General features: G+C 48.3%; 1 protein-coding gene and 1 non-coding gene across 2 annotated transcripts in view; one reads left to right on the forward strand and one right to left on the reverse strand.

The window, feature by feature from the left end:
• LOC145359925 (E3 ubiquitin-protein ligase DZIP3-like) overlaps positions 1-22,363 on the reverse strand; it is a 107,065-nt gene that overhangs the window by 13,227 nt on the left and 71,475 nt on the right. Inside the window, exons 21-30 of the mRNA XM_080214795.1 lie at positions 15,771-15,961; positions 14,419-14,490; positions 12,512-12,568; positions 11,060-11,124; positions 7,067-7,118; positions 5,346-5,456; positions 4,168-4,307; positions 3,892-3,960; positions 1,802-1,898; positions 100-203 (exon numbers count right to left, since the gene is read on the reverse strand). Of these exons, the coding sequence (XP_080070921.1) occupies positions 100-203; positions 1,802-1,898; positions 3,892-3,960; positions 4,168-4,307; positions 5,346-5,456; positions 7,067-7,118; positions 11,060-11,124; positions 12,512-12,568; positions 14,419-14,490; positions 15,771-15,961 (958 nt within the window). The remainder of the gene's footprint in view (positions 1-99; positions 204-1,801; positions 1,899-3,891; positions 3,961-4,167; positions 4,308-5,345; positions 5,457-7,066; positions 7,119-11,059; positions 11,125-12,511; positions 12,569-14,418; positions 14,491-15,770; positions 15,962-22,363) is intronic.
• On the forward strand, positions 13,497-13,694 carry LOC145359978 (U2 spliceosomal RNA). The gene has a single exon (XR_013889658.1). It is a non-coding gene; the product is annotated as a U2 spliceosomal RNA (small nuclear RNA).

Consider the following 22,363-nt stretch of genomic DNA (forward strand, 5'->3'; position numbering starts at 1 on the left):
AGGTGGAATTACGTAACAAACAAACCACATGGATTCTAACGTGATTTACAATCTCCAGAATTAGCTTCACGCTCAGCACGGGGGTTCGAACTCCCTTACCTCATGAGCTTCTGTCTCAAGCCAGACAGCTTAACCTCTCCTTCCTTTGCAGCTTGCTCAAGAAAAATGGTCCCTTTATCTCGCCTGCACTCCAGGACCTGAACCTGAGGGAGAAAGTGAAGATCTAAGTGGCATTTTAAATAAATGACGGTTTCAGACAACCTTGCCCTCCTCTCCTCCCACTGCATAATCAACTGTGCAGCCCTTGGTGCTGGCTGTCTCCTGAATCCCTCAACAAGTCTGATCATTTATTTTTTTTTTATTCATTCATGAGACATGGGCATCACTGTCCGGCCAGCATTTAGTGCCCATCCCTAGTTACCCTTGAGAATCATAGAATCCTACAGTGCAGGAGGAGGCCATTCAGCCCATCGAATCTGCACCAACCACAATCCCCACCCAGGCCCTATCCCCATAACTCCATGCATTTACTCTAGCTAGTCCCCCTGACACTAAGGGTCAATTTATCATGGCCAATCCACCTAACCTGCAGATCTTTGGACTGTGAGAGGAAACCGGAGCACCCTGAGGTGCTACACAGACACGGGGAGAATGTGCAAAGCCCACGCAGACAGTGACCCAAGTTGGCAATCAAATCTGGGTCTCTGGTGCTATGAGGCAGCAGTGCTAACCACTGTACTAGTATGCCTCCCACAGCCAGACAGTTTAACACCATGCCCTTGAGAAGGTGGTGGTGAGCTGCTTTCTTGAATCGCTGCAGAGCACGTGCTGTGAGATGACCCACAACGCCACTGGGGAGGGAATTCCAGGATTTTGACCCAGTGAACAGTGAAGGAATGGTGATACATTTCCAAGTCAGACGGTCAGTGACTTGGCGGGGCACTTGCAAGTGGTGGTGGTCCCATGTATCTGCTGCCCTTGTCCTTCTAGATGGGTTTGGAAGGTGCTGTCTAAGGATCTTTAGTAAATTAACTTCAGTCACTTCTATCCAGCAATTCTTTTAAAATTATTTTTTATTCGATGATGTTGGCTAGGCCAGCATCCATTGCCCATCCCTAACTGCCCCTGGGAAGGTGGTGATGAACTGTTTTCTTGAACCGCTGGAATCCATGTGGTGGAGGAACACCCACAGCGTGCTGTGAGGGAGGTAGTTCCAGGATTTTGACCCAGCAACATGAAGGAATGGTGACCTGCTTCCAAGTCAGGATGGTGAATAACTTGGAGGGGAGTCTCCAAGTGAGGGTGTTCCTATGAGACTGCTGCCTTTGTCCTTCTAGGTGGTAAGAGATTGCAGGTTCGGAACTTGCTATTGAAGGAGCCTTGGCGAGTTGTTGTGGTGCACTTTGTGAGTGGTGGACACGGCTGCCAGGTGTGTCACTGGTGGGAGGAGTGAAGGTGGTACGTGTGGAGCGCCAGTCATGGGCTGCTTCGTTCTGTACAGCCAGCACGGAACCAGGGGCTTTTTTGGTCTGGTTGGCTCAGAACCACAGTTCTCAACCAATCCAACAAGGAGAGTGCGAGAGGTTGAATGTTGAAGGAAGTCACTGGGGTGCCAATCTGGTGGGCTGCTTTATCCTGGATGGTGTTAGGCATCTTGGGTGTTGATGGAGCTATACTCACCCAGGCTAAGGGAGAATATCCCATCACACTCCTGGAAAGCGTGGAAGAAAGTCAAAGGGTTGTAGCAAAATTGATGCTTCACTGAAGTTAATGGAATTGACTGACCATGATAGGCCGTTACCTCAGCAGCCATTGCTCTCCTCATGGCTTCAATGAATTCATCTTTGCTCTTTGCTGATTGTTTCTCCAGCCGAGTCTTCTCTTGCGTCCACTGTTCCCTGCACAAAGAACAGCACAACAGTTATTTCTTATACTTAAATTCTACTACCACGGCTAATTGGTTTAAAACTAACAATGTGATTAAGTTCATTTGCAAATGGCAGCAGGGTGGCATTGTGGTTAGTACTGCTGCCTCACAGCATCAGGGGCCCAGATTCAATTCCGGCCTCAGGTCACTGTCTGTGCGGAGTTTGCACATTCTCCCCGTGTCTGCGTAGGTTTCCTCCGGGTGCTCCAGTTTCCTCCCACACTCCAAAGATGAACAGGTTAGTTTGATTGACCATGCTAAAATTGACCCTCAGTGTCGGGGGATTAGCAGAGTAAATGCGTGGGGATAGGGCCTGGGCGGGATTATTGTTGGTGCTCTGTGAGGGTTCTATGAAAAACTGAGGACAGCCTCCTGAACATAAAACTCTCAGTAAATCCCTACACCTGGTTTCCTTGCTGATTAACATAATTAACTTAGGTACTCAGACTGGCTATGTTGGCACCTTGCTTTGAAATGCTGATTGGAATCGGAGTGTAGAAGATCAGAAATATCAAATGGATCAACAACATATTTGGCAATGGGGCTGTTCAATTAATAGTGATGGTGTTAAATTGACGGTGTTAAATTAATCATCACAGTCTTTACTCTGGAAATGAGAATTCCTGAGCATAGAGGTTGCAGAGACATTGGGCGGGATTCTCCTGCCGTTCACGCCAGCAGGATTGTCCAGTCCCACTGCAATGAGCAGAGATTTGGCTCAGCACCGAATTCCCTGTCCTCGCTGGCGGGGTGTGAATGGCCAGAGAATTCTGGCTGCTATGTGTCATCTGATGTGACGGTATATGGGACATGGCCATGGAGCAGTTCCAGGGAAACAGCTACCCAGCATTAGCATGTGTCAAGACTTTCTTACACTGAATAAAGTATAACCACTGTCACCAATAAGAGTTACCATTTCAGAACTGGAGAATAAGGAGTTAAAAGGTTAACTGATTCCAAAACCTCCAGATTCCAACAAGAGGAAACTGGAGCAGAATCACAGAATACTACAGTGCAGAAGAGGCCCTTCGGCCCATCGAGTCTGCACCAACACATGAAAGGTCCTGACTTGCCCACCTAATCCCACTTGTCAGCACTTGGCCCGTAGCCCTGAATGTTACGGTGAGCCAAGTGCTCGTCCAGGTATTTTTTAAAGGATGTGAGGCATTGCACCTCCATCACCCTCCCAGGCAGCGCATTCCAGACCCTCACCACCCTCTGGTTAAAATGGTTTTCCTCAAATCCCCCACTAAGCCTCCCACCCGTCACTTCTCAACTGACACTTCAACTAAGGGAAACAGCTGCTCCCTCTCCACCTTGTCCACGCCCCTCAAATACTGGTTCCCGTCAGCCTGCATCAAATCCTGAGCTCAAATCCGCTGCTCTTTAGCTCACTTGTTTGTTGAAGAATAGTTCCAGACACCATAATTACAAGACAACCTGTTCATCCTGTCATTTCAGAACAGGAGGCAGCGCGAAAGATGTACTTACACACACTCGCACACGTACATCTGCACGTACACATTCTCCAGGTCAGAAACAGTTCAGAACATCTGTATTCTCTGGGGAAATTCAAAAGCAGGTGACAGTGCTGGAGTGGCAAAGCGGCAGGCAGTCGGCAACAGCAGCTGTGGTCCCGACTGGCACTGACAGGCAATAGTAATGGAATGGCAGAGAGGAGGGTACTGGCATCCAAGGGCACAGAGCAGTGTAAAAAGAGCAGCATGAATCAAGACCATCTTTGATTAGCAGTTTTATGATTCAAGGGTTATCACAAAGCACTTTATAGATAATGGCTGGGATTCTCCGGTCTCGTCCATCCCGCTGCCAGCAGGAAGGGAGAACTTGGTGCTCAGCCAAAAACCCTGCAGCGGGACTGGAGAATCCTAGCCACCAAAGAGATCGGATGGTTAGTCAAGGTAGAAAACAGGATGGTTAGTCAAGGTAGCAAAGTTGGCACTCACTGTTCCCCTTGGGAATGTTTCTTCAGGTTTTCCAGCTCCTGCTCTTGGGCCCGGATCTGTTTCTCAGACCTACATAAAAGTAAAAATATCCCAGTTACTCCTCTGGTTCCTTCCCAAATCAAATTTTAAAACACAAAAGAGCAGACAATTCAGCCGATGAACACAACATCTAGCGCAGTATTCAGCCATGCACATTAAGTGTTCATATATCTGATGCCTGGGTACTCAATGAACAGGGGTGGAGATGGGGGCGCGGGGTGGCGAAATCCTTCTTACTTCTTGATCAGCTCTTCTTTGCTCTGGAGTGCATCTTGAAGACTTTTGATCTGGTTTTGAAGAGCTTTCTTGTCATTCTGGTACATCTTCCGCTCATTCTCCATTTCCTGTTTCAGCCTCTGCAGTTCTGCTGTTTGGTGCTGGAAGAAGATAACAAATGCCAAATAATTTAACGGCTAATCTCAGATTGATACAGCAGCCGAACTTCCATTTCTCTTCATCCCCCATCCCAGGGTGGCACGGCGGTTAGCACTGCCGCCTCACCGCGCCAGAGATCTGGGTTCGATTCCCAGCTTGGGTCACTGTCTGTGCGGAGTCTGCACTTTCTTCCCGTGTCTGCATGGGTTTCCTCCCACAGTCTAAAAGATGTGCTGGTTAGGTGCATTGAACATGTTAAATTCTCCCTCAGTGCACCCGAACAGGGCATCGGAGTGTGGAGACTACGGGATTTTCACAGTAACTTCATTGCAGTGTTAATGTAAGCCTACTTGTGATACTAATAAATAAACTTTAAACGCATGGAAGAGGGGGAAGGGTGTGTTAGACATCAGGCTGTAGCCGTGAGAGATTGCAACAAAAATAGCAACTTTAAGAACAAAGGACTGGGGAGGGTAGACAGGGTGGGTAACATTGAGTTAACACATGTATGGGATATTTTTTAGATGGGTTTAAGATGGAGAAGGTCACAATCTAAAGCTTTTGAACTCAATATTGAATCCCGGGGACTGCAAAATGCCCAACCCAAAGATGAGGATGTGGGCAGCATAGTGGCACAGTAGTTAGCACTGCTGCCTCACAGTGCCAGGGACCAGGGTTCAATTCCAGCCTCGGGTCACTGTCCATGGGGGCAGTTGCACATTCTCCCCGTGTCTGTGTGGGTTTCCTTGGGGTATTCCAGTTTCCTCCCAAAGATGCGCAGGTTAGGTTGATTGATCATGGTAAAATTGAGCCTCGTGTCAGGGGGAATAAGCAGGGTAAATGTGTGGGGTTATGGGAATAGAGCCTGGGTGGGATTGTGGTCAGTACAGACTCGACGGGCCGAATTGCCTCCTTCTGCACTGCAAGGATTCTATGAGGCGTTTAGAAATGATGTTGGTTGAAAGACAAAGTAAACATGTCTGTACAAAATGGGCCTCTCTGGTGCCTTGGGAAGCAGCTTCCTTATCTCGCGCACTGACCTTGTAACTGTCCTGTGTCTTCCCCTGCCGTTTCACCAGCTGTTCATATTGTGCTGCCTTCTCCTCGCACAGCAGCTGCCACTTACGCACCGCAGCCTCCAACTCTGCAAACTGAGAAGCACATTTCATCACAACCTCTGTTCTCTTCCCACCAAACACGCAAAGATCTCAGCAAGTTAAACTGTGAGTTGCCGAGCTATTCAGGAAGTTTCCAGCTTTAACACCCTGGGTTAGCTGTTGCCAGCACGTTAATGATAGGGTCGCCACTCTGTCTCGGTTCTCCTGGGGTATGGACCAGCTTTCTCCACCTGGTTGCCACAACTGTACCCGGCGCTGGTGAAACAGCACCTGGAGCAGTGAGTGCAGTTTTGGTCATCTTATTTCAGGCAACTGGAGGGGAAACATTCTCCCCTAATAATTCCTGAGAGTTTGATAGCGTCTGGCCGTGGCAGAGGTTAAATAAAGGCAGGTACTGCATATTGTCAGGGTCAGAGTGTTCCCCCTAGAGAGGTGATGGCCCTGTGGTATTATCGCTAGACTATTAATCCAGCAACTCAGCTAATGTTCTGGGGACCCAGGTTCAAATCCCACAATGGCATAGAATCCTATTCCCATAACCCCACATATTTACCCTGCAATCCCCTGACACTAGGGTCAATTTAGCATGGCCAATGAACCTAACCTGCACATCTTTGGACTGTGGGAGGAAACCGCAGCACACAGAGGAAACCCATGCAGACACAGGGAAAATGAGCACAGACAGTGACCTGAGGCCGGAATTGAATCTGGGTCCCTGGCACTGTGGGGCACCAGTGCTAACCACTGTGCTGCCGTGCCACAGAGATTAATAGTTTGTTTGGGAGCCTAGGGATATGGGGAGTGGGCGAAAGAGTGCAGGTAGAACATCAGCCATGACCACACTGAATGGCATCACAGGCTGGAGGGGTCAAGTGACTCCTAACTTTTATCTTTAAGATGATGGAACTTTAGCAAGATTCTTCATAAAATGAGGGGGGTGGGAGCAGATGAACACTTTTTTTCCCTTTCTCACTCACTTTCTTCCATTTGCCCTCTTCGTCCCCAAGGTCCCAACTCTTGCTGGGGTAGTTTCTCAGGTGATTTCCAGCACCCATGTCAGGCCAGCGGGATCTAGTGATCGGGAGTGGTAACCCCAGCCAGTTTCACCCCAGGGAATTTCTCACCAGCGGGACAGATCCTGGTTTGGGCAGACATCACAAAAAGGCAGATACTGCACGCAATGACCAAGAGCAGAGTGATCTCTCGAGGTAGCCTTGATTGTCCAGGGATTGGGGTCAGACTGGAATGCAAACCGCTCCACCCCATCCCACTACCACCGCCAAAAAATAATTGCTTGCTAGGGTGTGAACTACTTGTTGAGTCTTAATTGATGATTAAATCAGGGAGCCTCATGCTCCTTATTTAAAGCAGGTGTGTCGGACTCTCAGCCTGCACTGAGCAGAGTGCAACAGGAGAGCTGGCTGTGTACAGATGTATGATGTAAATAAAGTAACTTGGTGATGGGACTTTTGCCTCTGCAGAGTTACTACAGATGAGTTAGATAATCCTTAGGGTCTTTTCTTGCCTATTACAGTCAGAGTCAGAATGACACAGAACTTAAGGAGGCCACTCAGCCTTTCATGCCTGTTCCGGTTCCTTGTTGGAATTATCCAAATAATCCCACTGCATTGTTGCGTTCCTACCTCATTCTTTTCCCTGGTTTCCTGTGGCATTGTCTGTGGAATGTCCTCCTCCCTGTCGATGAACAGAAGACACTTTTAATAACAGTTGCAACATTTAAGAACATAATAACATAAGAAATAGGAGCAGGAGTAGGCCATCAAGCCCTTCGAGCCTGCCCCGCCATTCAATAAGATCATGGCTGATCTGTCGTGGCTCAGTTCCACATTCCCGCCCTCTCCCCATAACCCTTAATCCCCTCTCTTATCAAAAACCCATCAACCCGCGTCTTAAAAATATTTAGCGAGGCAGCCTCCACCACTTCAACGGGCAGAGAATTCCAGAGATTCACCACCCTTTGAGTGAAGAAGTTCCTCCTCAACTCCGTTCTAAACCGCCCCCCCTTTATCTTGAGGCTGTGCCCCCTAGTCCTACTGTCCTTTCTGAGTGGGAAGAGTCTCTCCACCTCTATCCTATCCATCCCATTCATCATCTTATACGTCTCAATGAGATCTCCCCTCATTCTTCTAAACTCTAACGAGTACAAGCCTAGTTTATTCAGCCTCTCCTCATAGCTCAACCCCCTCAACTCCGGCATCAGCCTAGTAAACCTCCTCTGCACTCCCTCCAAGGCCAAAATATCCTTGCGTAAGTACAGCGCCCAAAACTGCACACAGTACTCCAGCTGCGGCCTCACCAATGCCCTATACAGCCGCAGCAAGACCTCCCTACTTTTATATTCAATCCCCCTCGCTATGAAGGCCAGCATCCCATTCGCCTTCCTGACCACCTGCTGCACCTGCAAGCTGGGTTTTTGCGACTCATGCACAAGGACCCCAAGGCCCCTCTGCACCACCGCCTGCTGCAGTTTTTCCCCACATAAGTAATAATCATTCCTACCAAAGCGGACCACCTCGCACTTGCCAACATTAAATTCCATTTGCCATTTCCTGGCCCATTCGCCCAGCCTATCTAGATCCTTCTGTAGACTCTCCATACCCTCCACACAATTTGCCGTTCCACCAATCTTGGTGTCATCAGCAAATTTCGACACCCTACACTCGGTTCCCTCCTCCAGACGATCTATATAAATGGTAAATAGCTGCAGACAGAAATGTAAAATAAAGGCTAACAGGATGGTGGTGCTGTGTTTGGAGGTCTTATAATGTAGTGGATAGTGTCCTCCCCCTATCTCTGGGCCAGATGTTCCTGGGTGAAGTCCCACTTTGAGATCTGAGGGGCAAAGAAGGTGCGTTCACAACATGGCTCGACAGGTTGATTTATCAGCCAGTAAATGCTTCCAATATGCCTGATGGCAGACGGTAAGAGTGGGAGAGTTCCCTTGTTAGCCATGCTGCAGAAGGCAATGACAACACACTGTCCTTGGCAGTGATGGGTTTCGCTCAGTTGGCAGGAAGGCTGGTCCATGATGCAGAGTGACACCAACAGCCTGAGTTCAATTCCCACACCAGCTGAGGTTATTCATAAAGGCCCAGCCTTCTCCATGTCTTGCCAAGCATCATCATGGCTCAATCCAACGGAAGTCTATGGTCACCATTGGTCCCTGAAGGAGATGCATGGTGATACGTTACTACACTTGTAATCCACAGCCAGATCACAGCCCAATTTGAATGCTGTTTAAGTGAGTGGTTTTGAATGTGTTGGAATGAGTTCAAATCCCACCACAGAGCAGGCGGAAAATTCAAACTGAGTTAACTAAATAAAGAGCAAAAAACAAGAACAAAGAAAACTACAGCACAGGAACAGGCCATTTGGCCCTCCAAGCGTGCACCGACCATGCTGCCTGTCTGAACTAAAATCCCCTACTCTTCTGGGGTCCATATCACTCTATTCCCATCCTATCATACATTTGTCAAGACGTCCCTTAAAAGTCACTATCATATTGCTTCCACTACTGCCCCCGGCAACAAGTTACAGGTATCCACCAACCTCTGTGTAAAAAACCTGCCTCGTACATCTCCTTTAAACCTTGTCTCTTGCACCTTAAATTTATGCCCCCTAGTAATTGATTCTTCCACCTTGGAAAAAAGTTGGAATAAAAAGGTTTGTTGTAAACACCCATCTAAAGTCCACTGGGGAAGGAAATCTGCCATCCTTACCTGGTCTGGTCTATCTGTAACTCTAGATGTGCAGCAACATGTTTGGTGCTTAACTGTCCTCTGAAATGGCCCAGCAAACCATTCAGTTGTATTGAAGAAGATGGCTCCCATTGCCTTATCAAGGGCAGTTAGCAATGGGAAATATGTTCTTTTTATTATTTATTTACAGCATCAGGCATCAGTGGCTAGGTCAGCATTCATTGCCCATCTCTAAGTGTCCTGGAGAAAGTGGCGGTGAGCCACCTTCTTCAGCCGCTGCAGTCCCTGTGGTTTAGGTAGACCTACAGTGCTGGCCTATAGCCAGCAATGCCAGGTCTCATGAAAAAATAAGGTTACGGGGACAGGACATGGGTGGGATCATTATCGGTGCAGGCTTGATGGGCCAAACGGCCTCCTTCTGCACTGTAGGGATTCTATGTTTCCAATATTAAAAAGTAAAGAGATAAGAGAGAGGGGAGCCATTCCAAGAGTTGGCCACTTCTCTGTTACATTTCCAGGTGGGATCGGGTTTAGCTCAGTTGGTTGGAGAGCTGGTTAGTGATGCAGAGCTATACCAACAGCATGGGTTCAAATCCCGCGTCAGCTGAGGTTATTTATGAAAGCCTGGCCTTCTCAATCTTGCCCCTGTCTGAGGTGTGAATCTCAGGTTAAATCACCACCAGTTAGTTCTCTCCCACAAAGGGGACAGCAGCCTATGGTCATCTGGGGCTAGGACGACTTTCCCTTTATCTCACACTTCCCAGGATGACAGGATCTCCAGAAGCAAAATAATCCGAGGGGCAAACAAAGTGTCACTGCTTTGAGCTGACAGGATTTTGAAGTGTTGTCTGCAGTCCCCAGGCAACAACACTTTACAAATCTCTTAAATATCTCACTTGCTCTCAAAAACCAAGTCGACAGAGGAAGGGGCAGAAAGGGCAATGACTGCTGACTGCAGCTTGATAAATAAGAGTGATTTATGGCTGGTGGGAGTGGGAAGTGGGTTGGTCTTTTTGGTTAGAGGTTGTTCACCGCTTGGCAGTAATGTTACGGGTGGTTTTGTAAACAGTGTGTGATGTGCTGGTCTGTCAAAGCCCTGGAGTTCCAGTCCTGTACGCAAGTTCGAAGCTAATGGCCACAAGCCTTTGTTCCCCATTGTAGCCATGTCTTCTACAGAAGGCTGGCCACGAGGATGGGGAAGTGTTGGACAATTGAAGCCCTGCTCTTGTCTGTGGGCAGAACAAGAAGGACAATCGTGCCAGGGCAGCACAGTGGTTAGCACTGCTGCCTCACAGTGCCAAGGACCTGGGTTCAATTCCCGGCTTGGGTCACTGTCTGAGTGGACTCTGCACGTTCTCCCCATGTCTGTGTGGGTTTCCTCCAGTTGCTCCAGTTTCTTCCCACAGTCTGAAAGATGTGCCATGCTAAATTCTCCCTCAGTGTACCCTAACAGGCACCAGAGTGTGGCGACTAGGGGATTTTCACAGTAACTTCATTGTAGTGTTAACGTAAGCCTATTTGTGACACTAATAAATAAATTTTAACTTTAAAATGGGAGGTTTAGTGCGTCACACTCCTCTCAAGCAGCTCCCCGCTGGTTGAAGCACTACCTACCCCATAGCAACAGAGCCTGCAACCGTTGCTCCGGGATACCAAGGGAATCAAGATATTTGGGTATAGGGGAGAAATTGGATTTATGGCAGGTAAATCAACCATGAACTTACTGAATGGTGGAGCAGGTTCAAGAAACTGTCTGATTTCCTTCTATATCTATACTCTTGGGTTTGTGTGAGGGTGGTTCAGGGGTTTGGAAGACATGATCCTTTGTTGATTTACGTCTGAAAACCATACAGAGAATCGCTTTTAAACCATATCAAATCTTGACCACAACGTCCCATCTGACTAGGGTTAGTGTACCTGTCCTCATCTGCCGTGCTCTCCACATCCTTTTCATTGACGTTCTCAACCGGATGTATGGACTTCTGGGAAACACAATGAGGGTGGAGGGTGGGTGAAAAGAAAGACCACTGGTTCATTTTACACTATCAAAGCAATAATACAGTATGTAATTTTGAATTTCTGTTCCTTGAAGGCACACTGCCTCTTTCCATTACTGACCGCGCCTTCAGCAGTGAGGCCCTATGCTTTAGCATGTGTTCTAGAGGTGCCACGGTAGCACAGTGGTTAGCACTGCTGCCTCACAGCGCCAGGACCCAGGTTCGATTCCCAGCTTGGGTCATTGTCTGTGTGGAGTCTGCACATTCTCCCAGTGTCTGCGTGGGTTTCCTCCAGCTGCTCCAGTTTCCTCCCACAGTCTAAAACACATGCAGGTTAGGTGCATTGAACCAAACAGGCTCCACAGTGTGGCCAGTAGGGGAATTTCACAGTAACTTCATTGCAGTGCTAATGTAAGCCTTACTTGTGACTAATAAATAAACTTTAACTTTAGAATACCTTCTGTTCACCTTTCTCTCCTTCTTCCAAGCCTTCCCTTAAAACCTACCTCCTTGACCAAGATTTTGGTCATTTGCCCTGATGCCTCCTGACCTGGTTTGGCACCAAATTCTGATTGAAAAAGCTCAAATAAGACACCTTAATGTGATCAAGGAGCTGTATAAATGCAAGTAGTTGTTGGAATGGCTTGTCTGCGGCACTCACTGGGCACACCACTCTTTATCAGCCGAGTTTTAGACTGGCATAAGTTCCCCACTGGTGTGGCGCAAGATTGCAATACCTGATGGGATGCCTGACCAGCTGTTTTTAACATTCATGAGATGCAAATGATGCATATACGTTGTATTAAGTTGATCTTTTTCTACAGCCTAGCTATGACTGTAACACTACATTCTGTACTGTCTCCTTTCCTTCTCTACGAACTGTATGCTTTGTCAGTACAGTGCACAAGAAACAATACTTTTCACTATATACTAATACACGTGACAACAATAAATCAAAACAAATATTGTATTAAAAAGCATGCTAAAAGTCATCAAGAGGTAGAATTTAAGCAGTGCACTCTTGTTTTGATTCCAGTGTATCCCAATGCATGTGACAATAATAAATCAAATCAAAATGAGAACTAATGGCATTCACGCCACCAGCCGGTGGGAAGAATAACCCTCCTTTGACCTTCCATTGGGAGAATTGCAATGTATTTTCACGCCAGCGGGTTTCTGATTTCTTCACTCCCGTTTTATTCTCTGCTCACACTCGCTACCAAACCCACCGCGAGCAGGATTCGAGAATTCTCCCACTGATTCCAGTCACATATAAGGAATGGTCTACTGGGCCAGTTGGTTCCCTTCAAGATGTGCCCCAACAATGTACAACAACTTTGAGACAAGGGAGGGAAAACAAACTGAAACAAACCTTTTTCCCTTTGGTCCTCTTCTTCTTTTTCCTCCGGCTGATTTTCTGGGGATCATTCTGCAATTTGAATATTTTTTAAAACAAAAGTAAGATTCAGTGTAAATATTCTTTACAGGGCGGGATGTAATCGGAGGCTGGGCTGTTGGAGGATGTAACCAATGATGGGTCTAACCCACGCTGCTTCAATTATTGTCTTTAAATTCTTGGTTTTCACTTTCCATGGTGGGGGGGCAGGGGGAGGGGGCAGGGATCAGAAAAGGGAGTGGGGGCATTAGAAATAGCACCTCAACAAGGCGGACTTGTTCCCCAGCTCCAGGTTCCCATAGGTGGTGGAGTGGTTAGCACTGCTGCCTCACAGAATCAGGGACCCGGGTTCGATTCCAGCTTGGGTCACTGTCAGTGTGGAGTTTGCATGTTCTCCTCGTGTCTGCGTGGGTTTCCTCCAGGTGCCTTGCTTTCCTCCCACGGTCTGAAAGACGTGCTAGTTAGGTGGATTGGCCATGCTAAATTCTCCCTCAGTGTACCCGAACAGGCGCCGGCGTGTGGCGGCCAGGGGATTTTCACAGTAACTTCATTGCAGTGTGAGTGAAAGCCTACTGTGGCAAATAAATAAATAAACCTTAAGCCGCTTGGAGGTGAACTTCTGGTGGCAAATGGGGGTGAGGGGGGCGTGGTGTTCCTGGCCTCCCTTCCCAGTGGTGGCTTGTCTTCAAAAGCAATTTTTACGCATGTTAAGGAACGGGCCAGCTCCATTTTGAGGTGTCCTCATCATCGTTACATCCTACTGCTGCTTTCAAGCGGGAAGGCCCTCCAGTTTCAAGAGCCAACCCACCCCCACCTTACTATGACTGCAAATCAGCCCTCCAGCCATCATTATTATTAGCCACTCCACTGAAAATCACAACAAGCACGTGTTAGTTTAGCTTATTTATTAGTGTCACAGTGAAGGTGAAGGTTTGGTCCTGTAGAGCTCTAAACTGTGGGGATCATTCTTGGCCTTTTGGCCAAGATCAAGTGTAGTATCGACATGCTGCACTCGGTTTAAGTCATTAGGTTACAATTTAGCTTCTTTTGAAGCAATTTTTTAAAGTGGCATCTCGGCCTTTTGGCTAAGATGCAAATAAGATCAAGCCTTGGAGAAGGAACTATACCTGCTCCAATCAGCTTGGATCATGTAGATCAAGCCCAAGACAGGAGGTGAGAGCCCTGTCTTGGATCGGGAATGTCTCAACTTGTTGGGACTCTGAATTGGCTTGATTGGATTGGAATAAACAAAAAAAATTTATTAGTGTCACAGTAAGCTTACATTAACACTGCAGTGAAGTTACTGTGAAAATCCCCTAGTCACCACACTCCAGTGCCTGTTCGGGTACACTAAAGGAGAGTTTAGCATGGCCATCTAACCAGCACGTCTTTCAAACTGTGGGAGGAAACCGGCGCACCCGGAAAAAACCCATGCAGACACGGCAGAACGTGCAAACGCCACACAGACAGTGACTCAAGCCGGGAATCGAACCCGGATCCCTGGCGCTGTGGGGCAGCAGTGCTAACCACTGTGCCATCCTGTGTGTTTTCTACATGTGGGCTTCCAACCCACCTTTCAGCTTGATAGTGGGATCAGAATCCCACAGGAAAATTCCAGCCCCAAGTCATTGAGGCCAAAGGCAGCAGACATGACAAAGTGCCGTTCGTACCACTTCACTGAGTCACCCCATCCTGCAGAGAGGCATAGGAAACATGCGTGTGTTGGAGGGAAGAGCGGAGGGAAATGGATGATGGATGGGGAAGTACTACATGTGAAACTTTTCCAAAGATGGGAAGGAAGACTGGAGAGGGAACTGTCAGTCCAAGAGAGAGGTGGGAACAGAGCTTCCGCTATGTAAAGAGAACAGGACCAAATAACTTACCGCACAGTGTGACTCTGAGGGCCTCGAACTTCTCTCTGCTTTCCCTGTTACTTGTGATGATGTTGAAATTTCCTAGAAGATTGAGACAAGAAATGATGAGTGAGTTCTCTTGGTTACTCAGCCTAAAACACACAGGCCCGGAAACGCACAAGAGTCAACGTCTGCTCATTCAAAGATAAAGCCTGCAGAGCTCCTTGCCAACCACGGGAACAAGACCCATGGTTCTTTCCTCATGATCACCTGAAAATCGTTTCTTCACAGATGCAGGGAGACAAAATTAATTGCTACCTTTATTTTAGCCACGAGGTGGAGATGCCAGGGTGGGCACAACAAGAAGTCTCACAACACCAGGTTAAAGTCCAACAGGTTTATCTGGAATCACAAACTCTCCACTCACCTGATGAAGGAGCAGTGCTCCAGAAGCTCGTGATTTCAAGTAAATCTGTTGGACTTTAAGCTGGTGTTCTGAGATTGCTTACTGTTCCTTTATTTTAAGTGGATAGGTGTGCTGGGAACGTGAGCCCTGAGTTTGAAACGTTCACTTGACTGAGGGACCCCCCCCCCCCCTCCCCAGCGAACCTCCTCTCCCCCTCCCCCTCGACCATGTTGCGATGGGGACTTGGTGTAGGCTCCAGTGCAGTGTGGCATGAGGTGGCAGAGGAAGCGAGCGAGCTCGCCTTCAAGTGGCATGTCACCCGGCACTGCCATCCCACTGCCGGGGGCGTTGGGGTGGGGGGGAGGGGGTTGTGGAGAAACACCAGTCACAACCTCCTGCCTCACATCAGAAACATTCCTAATGGGAATTGCCAGAGGCAGAATGGTGACCCCAGCACTCACCCCTCATCCATTCTATCAGCCTGGGAATCTGCTTTGAGAAGAATGGTGGAAACTAACTCCAATAGAGGGAGCCAAAAGAGAAAATGCTGGAAAACACAATGCTGAAAAACAGAAGGTCTGGCAGCACCTGTAAAACAGCTGACGTTTCCAGCCCAGGTGACCCTTCAGCGAGATGACAGGTGCTGCCAGACCTGCTGAGATTTTCCAGCCTTTTCTCTTCTGGTTTCAGATTCCAGCACCGGCAGAAATTTGCTTTTGTCCAATAGAGGGAGGGTGGGAGAGGGAGGATGTCAGAAAAACAAGTTAATAAAATTGACGCGAACGTGAACACAGCTGCTCTCAGTGCCCAATCTCTGAAGACATTGCTGAAGGAATCGCACCCAAGGTACAGGTACAAAAGTGTGACCTCTCATCACAGGAACCTTTCCTTTCAACTGTACATTTCTGACAGCGAGAATCACACTTCCGTGTGTGAGGTTAGAAACTCCGGGATAAGGTTTGAAAGCTCCATCTACCTCTTCTGTGACATCTGGGTCCAGACCGCTCTGAGTATCTCCCTCAGTAGCTGCCTCCTTAACTATTTCTTTCTGGCTCTTCATGTCGGGTGTTGAGGTGTTATTTAGCTGTTTCTGATTCTCTTTTGCCCGCGGTGGAGACACTGCTTTGCTCTCGCATGTTTTTCCGACCTCCGTGGGCTTAGTGCCCTCTGCAACGTGAAGAAAACGTTAGAGGAATTCTCCAGAATGAACTGGAACTGCTGCAAGCGCTCAGTGAGTGTGTCAGCACCCAGGGGACAGGTCAGAACAATAAATGCGTGAGAACCTGAACTGGGCTGGCCGTAATGATAGGATGGTGGGGAGAAAGAGAGTCTCCTGTTTTTATTTATTCTTTCATGGGCTGTGGATGTTGCTGAAAAGATCAGCGTTTATTGTCATTCCTCATTGCCATAGAATCCCACAGTGCAGAAAGAGGCCATTCGGCCCATCAAGTTTGCACTGGCCACAATTCCACCCAGGCCCTATCCCCATAACCTTATGCATTTACCCCTGGCTGGTCTTCCTGACACTAGGGGCCGAATTTACCAACAATTTGCGCCTGTTTTCGGGTGCGAAATCGTGGTAAAGTCGGGTGTGAGGCCTTCAACGCGATCTGCCCCTGAGTCCGCGTAGATTGCCACTTCACCGAGACCCGCGAATGGCGGGGATCCGTTCCACGCCCAAATCAGGCGCAACAACAGTTTAAATGCATTTCCGTGCATTTAAATTGAATTAATGAACTGCCCGCCCAACTCTATCAGCATTTCCCCCTTTACCGCCGCGTTTACCAATCCGGAACCGCGCTTTTAGGGACCTGTTGGATAAAAGGCTGAGTCGGGAGCTCCAGCTTGTGAAGAGCGCGTTCAGGGATTCCAACTACTCTCTGACTCAGATCATTGGTGGGGGGGTGGGGTGGGGGTGGGGGTGGGGGCGGGTCAGATCATTCTCTGGTTGGAGTGGGGGGGGAGGAAGGGAGTGAGGTCAGATCGTTGTCTGGTTGAGTTGGGGAGGAGGAGGAGGCAGGACAGATGTATCTCTGGTGGGGGGAGGGCTGATCATTGTCTGGTGGTGGGAGTGGGAGGGGGAGGCAGATGGATCTCTGGTGGGGGGTCAGCTGCCACTCTGCAGGCAATCGTGGGGGGTGAAAGGAGCAGGGATGGTGATCGGTCTGGGTAGTGGGGGGGTGGATAAGGGGGGCAGTGATGTATGTGTGTATCCCTTATCCACCCCTCCCATTACCCACACACATCACTGCCCCCCTTATCCACCCCTCCCATTACCCACACACATCACTGCCCCCCTTATCCACCCCTCCCATTACCCACACACATCACTGCCCCCCTTATCCACCCCTCCCATTACCCACACACATCACTGCCCCCCTTATCCACCCCTCCCACTACCCACACACATCACTGCCTCCCTTATCCACCCCCCACTACCCACACACATCATTGCCCCCCCTTATCCACCAACCCCCCACTACCCACACACATCACTGCCCGCCTTATCCATCCCTCCCCACTACCCACACACATCATTGCCCCCCCTTATCCACCAACCCCCCACTACCCACACACATCACTGCCCGCCTTATCCATCCCTCCCCACTACCCACACACATCATTGCCCCCCCTTATCCACCAACCCCCCACTACCCACACACATCACTGCCCGCCTTATCCATCCCTCCCCACTACCCACACACATCATTGCCCCCCCTTATCCACCAACCCCCCACTACCCACACACATCACTGCCCGCCTTATCCATCCCTCCCCCATGACCCACACACATCACTGCCTGCCTTATCCACCCCCCCCCCCACTACCCACACACATCACTGCCCCCCCTTATCCACCACCCCCCCACTACCCAGACCAATCGCCACCCCTGCCCCTCTCCTCTCCCACCAATCGCCTGCAGAGTGGCAGCAGACCCCCCGCTCCCTCCCATCAGAGATCCATCTGCACCCCCCCCAAGATACATCTTACCCCACACCCCCTCCCCACGAGGATACACCCTTACTCCCACTTTTCGCTCCCAGGAAACTTTCTCTGCTTTCTGCAGCTCGGGAGCGATCTGACATGGGCACGCTTTTTCCCAATTTTTTTCTGACTGTGCATGCGCAGTTCAGAGCTCCGATCGTTCCAGCAGCACTAAGCCCCGCCCACAGTGCGCATGGGACTGGAGATGGCCGAGGGGGTATGGGGGCGCCTGAAAGCGGATGTCTAAGTCGGATCTGTGCTATGCGCAGAAAATTGTAAAATCGGGCCCTAAGAGGCAACTTAGCATGGCCAATCCACCTAACCTGCGCATCTTTTGGACTGTGGGAGGAAACCGGACCACCTGGAGGAAACCCACGCAGACACAGGGAGAACGTACAAACAACAGACAGTGACCCAAGGCCAGAATTGAATCTGGGTCCCTGGCGCTGTGATGTAGTAGTGCTAACCACTGTGCCACCTACTGTCCTTGAACGGAGTGACTTGTCAAAGGCCCAGAGGACTGCTTAATAGTCAACCACATCGCTGTGGCTCTGGAGTCACATGTAGGCCAGACCGGATAAGGACGGCAGATTTCCTTCTCTAAAGGACATTAGTGAACCAGATGGGTTTTTTGTGACAATCGACGATGGTGTTATGGTCACCATTGCTGAGACTCATTTTATATGGGGCGGCACAGTAGCACAGTGATTAGCACTGCTGCCACACAGCTCCAGGGACCCAGGTTCGATTCCTGGCTTGGGTCACTATCTGTGTTGAGTTTGCATGTTCACCCTGTTTCCTCCGGGTGCTCCGGTTTCCTCCCACAATCCAAAGATGTGCAGTTAGATGGATTGGTCATGCTAAATTGTCCCTTAGTGTCTGAAAATGTGTAAATTAGGAGTATTGGTCATGGGAAATGTGTAAGATTATAGGGATAGGGTAGGGGAGACGATCTGGGTAAAATACTCTGTCAGCGAGTTAGTGCATACTTGATGGGCCAGATGTCCTCTTCTGCATGGTAGGATACAATGATTCAATGAACATGAAATAAAATCTGGAATTGAAATTACACCAGCTGCTATGACGGGATTGGAACCTATGTTCCCAGAGCATTATTCTGGGGTCCTGGATTACCAGTTCAGAAACACTAACACAAAGTCACCACCTCTCCTTCAAAAGCTTGAGGAATGATGCCTCCTCTCTGCAAGGTACTGAGGTCAATGACCACAAGCATGGCAAATGACAAATGGGGATTATTTCAGCGAGGCACAGAAAAGGCAACAAAATGCACAGGAATAAATGAAACCACAATTGCAGAAAATATGAAATCAAAAAGTACACATCAAGTCCACCAACACAGACCCCTATAAATAAACACGCAGTCCATGGGTACACAGAGTGTGTACTCCAGTGAGAACTATGAATGTCCTAGGATACTGCTCCTGCAGGACTCCCCTCCAAGCCACTCACCATCCTGACTTGGAAATATATCACCGTTCCTTCACTGTCGCTGGGTCAAAATTCTGGAATTCGCTCACTGGCAGCACTGTGGGTATACCTGCACCTCAAGGACTTCAGCAGTTCAAGGAGGCAGCTCACCATCACCTTCTCAGGGGAAATTAGGGATGGACAATAACTTCTGCTCTAGCCAGCAATGCCAACATCCCATGAATGGACAAAAAGGGAACAACATGGGAGAAATAAGTCTGAATCAATAGTATTCACAACAAAAAGGGGCCAACAGTCTGATGGCACAGGGGTTAGCACAGCTGCCTCTCAGCTCCAGGGACCTGGGTTCGATTCCCGGCTTGGGTCACTATCTGTGCAGAGTTTGCACGTTCTCCCCATAACTACATGGATTTCCTCAGGACTGCCCTGGAGTGGCAGCTTCGATTTCACAGAATCCCTACAGTGCAGAAGAAGGCCATTCAGCCCATTGAGCTTGCTCTGACAATAATTCCACCCTATCCCCGTAACTCCACATATTAAGTTGTAAAAATGTCTGCGACAACATCATCCAACTGGATCATGAGGCAACATGCTTTCCAATTGGCACGGAAAGGTAATGCGTCAGAAGGATGGATGCGTGGGTCAAATTCTGTTTGATAATCACTTTGGGATGTTTTAGTCCAGTGAAGGTGCTATATATGTTCAAGTTGTTGTATTTTTTAGCAATGGCACTTTCTAAGTCAACTGGCAGAGACACGCCTCCATTTTTAGTCTACTCCGTCCATGTTTATCTTGAGACAATAAAAACCATTAACTTCCTAAGCGGGGTTTGTGCTGGCATTGGAAACATTTCAGGGAAGGTTCACTAGATCGTTCACGGGAATGGAAGGACTTTCTTATGAGGACAGTTTGAATAGGCTGGTCCACATCAAATCTGGTGAAGTGGTGCGACGACAATAATCTCTCCCTCAATGTCAACAAAACAAAGGAGGTAGTCATCGACTTAGTGGAGGGCCTGCCCCTGTCTACATCAATGAGGATGAAGTAAAAATGGTCGAGAGCTTCAAGTTTTTAGGTGTCCAGGTCACCAACAACCTGCCTGGTCCCACCACGCCGATGCTATTGTTAAGAAAGTACGCCTCTACTTTCTCAGAAGACTAAGGAAATTTGGCATATCTGCTACGACTTCCACTAACTTTTACAGATGTACCATAAAAAGCATTCTTTCTGGTTATATCATAGCTTGGTATGGCTCCTGATTTGCCCAAGACTGCAAGGAACTACAAAGGGTCGTAAATGAAGCCCAGTCCATTATGCAAACCAACCTCCTGTCCATTGACTCTGTCTACACTTCCCGCTGCCTTGGAACAGCAGCCAGCATAATCAAAGACCCAAGCACCCCAGACATTCTCTCTTCCACCTTCCTCTATCGGGAAAAAGATACAAAAGTCTGAGGTCATGTACCAACCGATTCAAGAACAGCTTCTCACCTGCTGCCAACAGACTTTTGAATGGAGCTACCTCACACTAAATTGATCTTTCTCTACATCCTAGCTATGACTGTAACATTACATTTTGCACCCTCTCCTTTCCTTCTCTATGAACGGTATGCTCTGTCTGTATTGCGCGCAAGAAACAATACTTTTCACTGATGTTAATACATGTGACAATAAATCAAATCAAATATACTGATCGGAGTTTAGAAGAATGAAAGGCAACCTTATTAGGACATACATAATTCTCAGGCAGTTTGACAGGGTAAATGCCGAGAGGTTGTTCCCCTTGAGGGAGAGTCTAGGACTAGAGGCCATAATCACAAAGTAAGGGGTCACCCATTTAAGACAGAGATGAGGAGGAACTTCTTCTCCTGGAGGGTAGTGAATCTATGGAATTCTTCACTGCAGAGGGCAGTAGAGGCTGAATCATTAAGTATGTTCAAGGCTGAGACAGACAGATTTTTAATCAGTAAGGGAATCAAGGGTTATGGGAATAAGATGGGAAAGTGGAGTTGAGGATCATCATAGCAGATCTCATTGAATGGCAGAGAAGATACGATGGGCTGAATGGCCTACTTCTGCTCCTAAGTCTTATGTGCCATGAACAGTGCAAGGCATTGGGGGTGCAATGCATAGAATTTCAGATAGTTTAGAAGACAGCTGGCTAATTTGATCAAATTAAAATTTCAAAAGTCGTCAATGCCTCGCCATCAGTATTTAATGTGTCAGCTTCAAATGGGAGCTTTAAACTCCTCTTTTGGGACTCAAAGCCAGTCTACAAACTGAAGACACCACCAACAAGAAGCAAGATAACACGAACAAGAGGCAAAAGGGAAAGGAGGATAAATTCCCTCTGGTCATTGAAGGAATGAATTGGACAGAGTTTGTAATTAGAGTGACTTGTTCCTCCATAGGGCAACACGGTGGCATAATGTTTAGCACTAGTGCCTCATAGCATCAGGGACCCGGGTTCAATTCCCGGCTTGGGTCACTGTCCATGTGGAATCTGCATATTCTCCCAGTGTCTGTGTGGGTTTCCTCCGGGTGATCCAGTTTCCTCCCATGGTTTGAAAGACATTTTGGTCAGGTGCATTGGCCACGCTAAATTCTCCCTCAGTGCACCTGAACGGGTGCCGGAGTGTGGCGGCTGGGGGGTTTTCATAGTAACTTAATTACTTAATGTTAACATAAGCCTACTTGTGACACTAATAAGTAAAGATTTTAAAGGTGTGCGGGTTAGGTTGATTGGCCATGCTTAAATTGTCGCTACATATCAGGGGGATTAGCAGGATAAATATGTGGGGTGATGGGATAGGACATGGGGAGGAACTGTCGGTGCAGGCTCAATGGGCCAAATGGCCTCCTTCTGCACTACAAGGATTCTATTCTACTCTGAGATGAAAGGAAGAGTCAGAACTTCTTAATGGGCCTTTTGTGTCCAGCAATTGCACCCTACAGGTTCTAAGTACTTGTGCTGAAGACTGCACACAATTCAGGTGTGTGCATTCCTTGGCTTCCTTCTGCACTGTAGGGATTCTATGATTATCCTGGGTTCTGTGCAGTGAGAAATATTGGCACAATTGAGAGATCGAGACTCGCAACCTGTCCCCGAGAGCGACCAAAGGCAAAGGAGCTGCTC

Source organism: Carcharhinus amblyrhynchos, chromosome 29 (genome assembly GCF_965287045.1).
Source record: "Carcharhinus amblyrhynchos chromosome 29, sCarAmb.v2.hapA, whole genome shotgun sequence".
Lineage (NCBI taxonomy): Eukaryota > Metazoa > Chordata > Chondrichthyes > Carcharhiniformes > Carcharhinidae > Carcharhinus > Carcharhinus amblyrhynchos.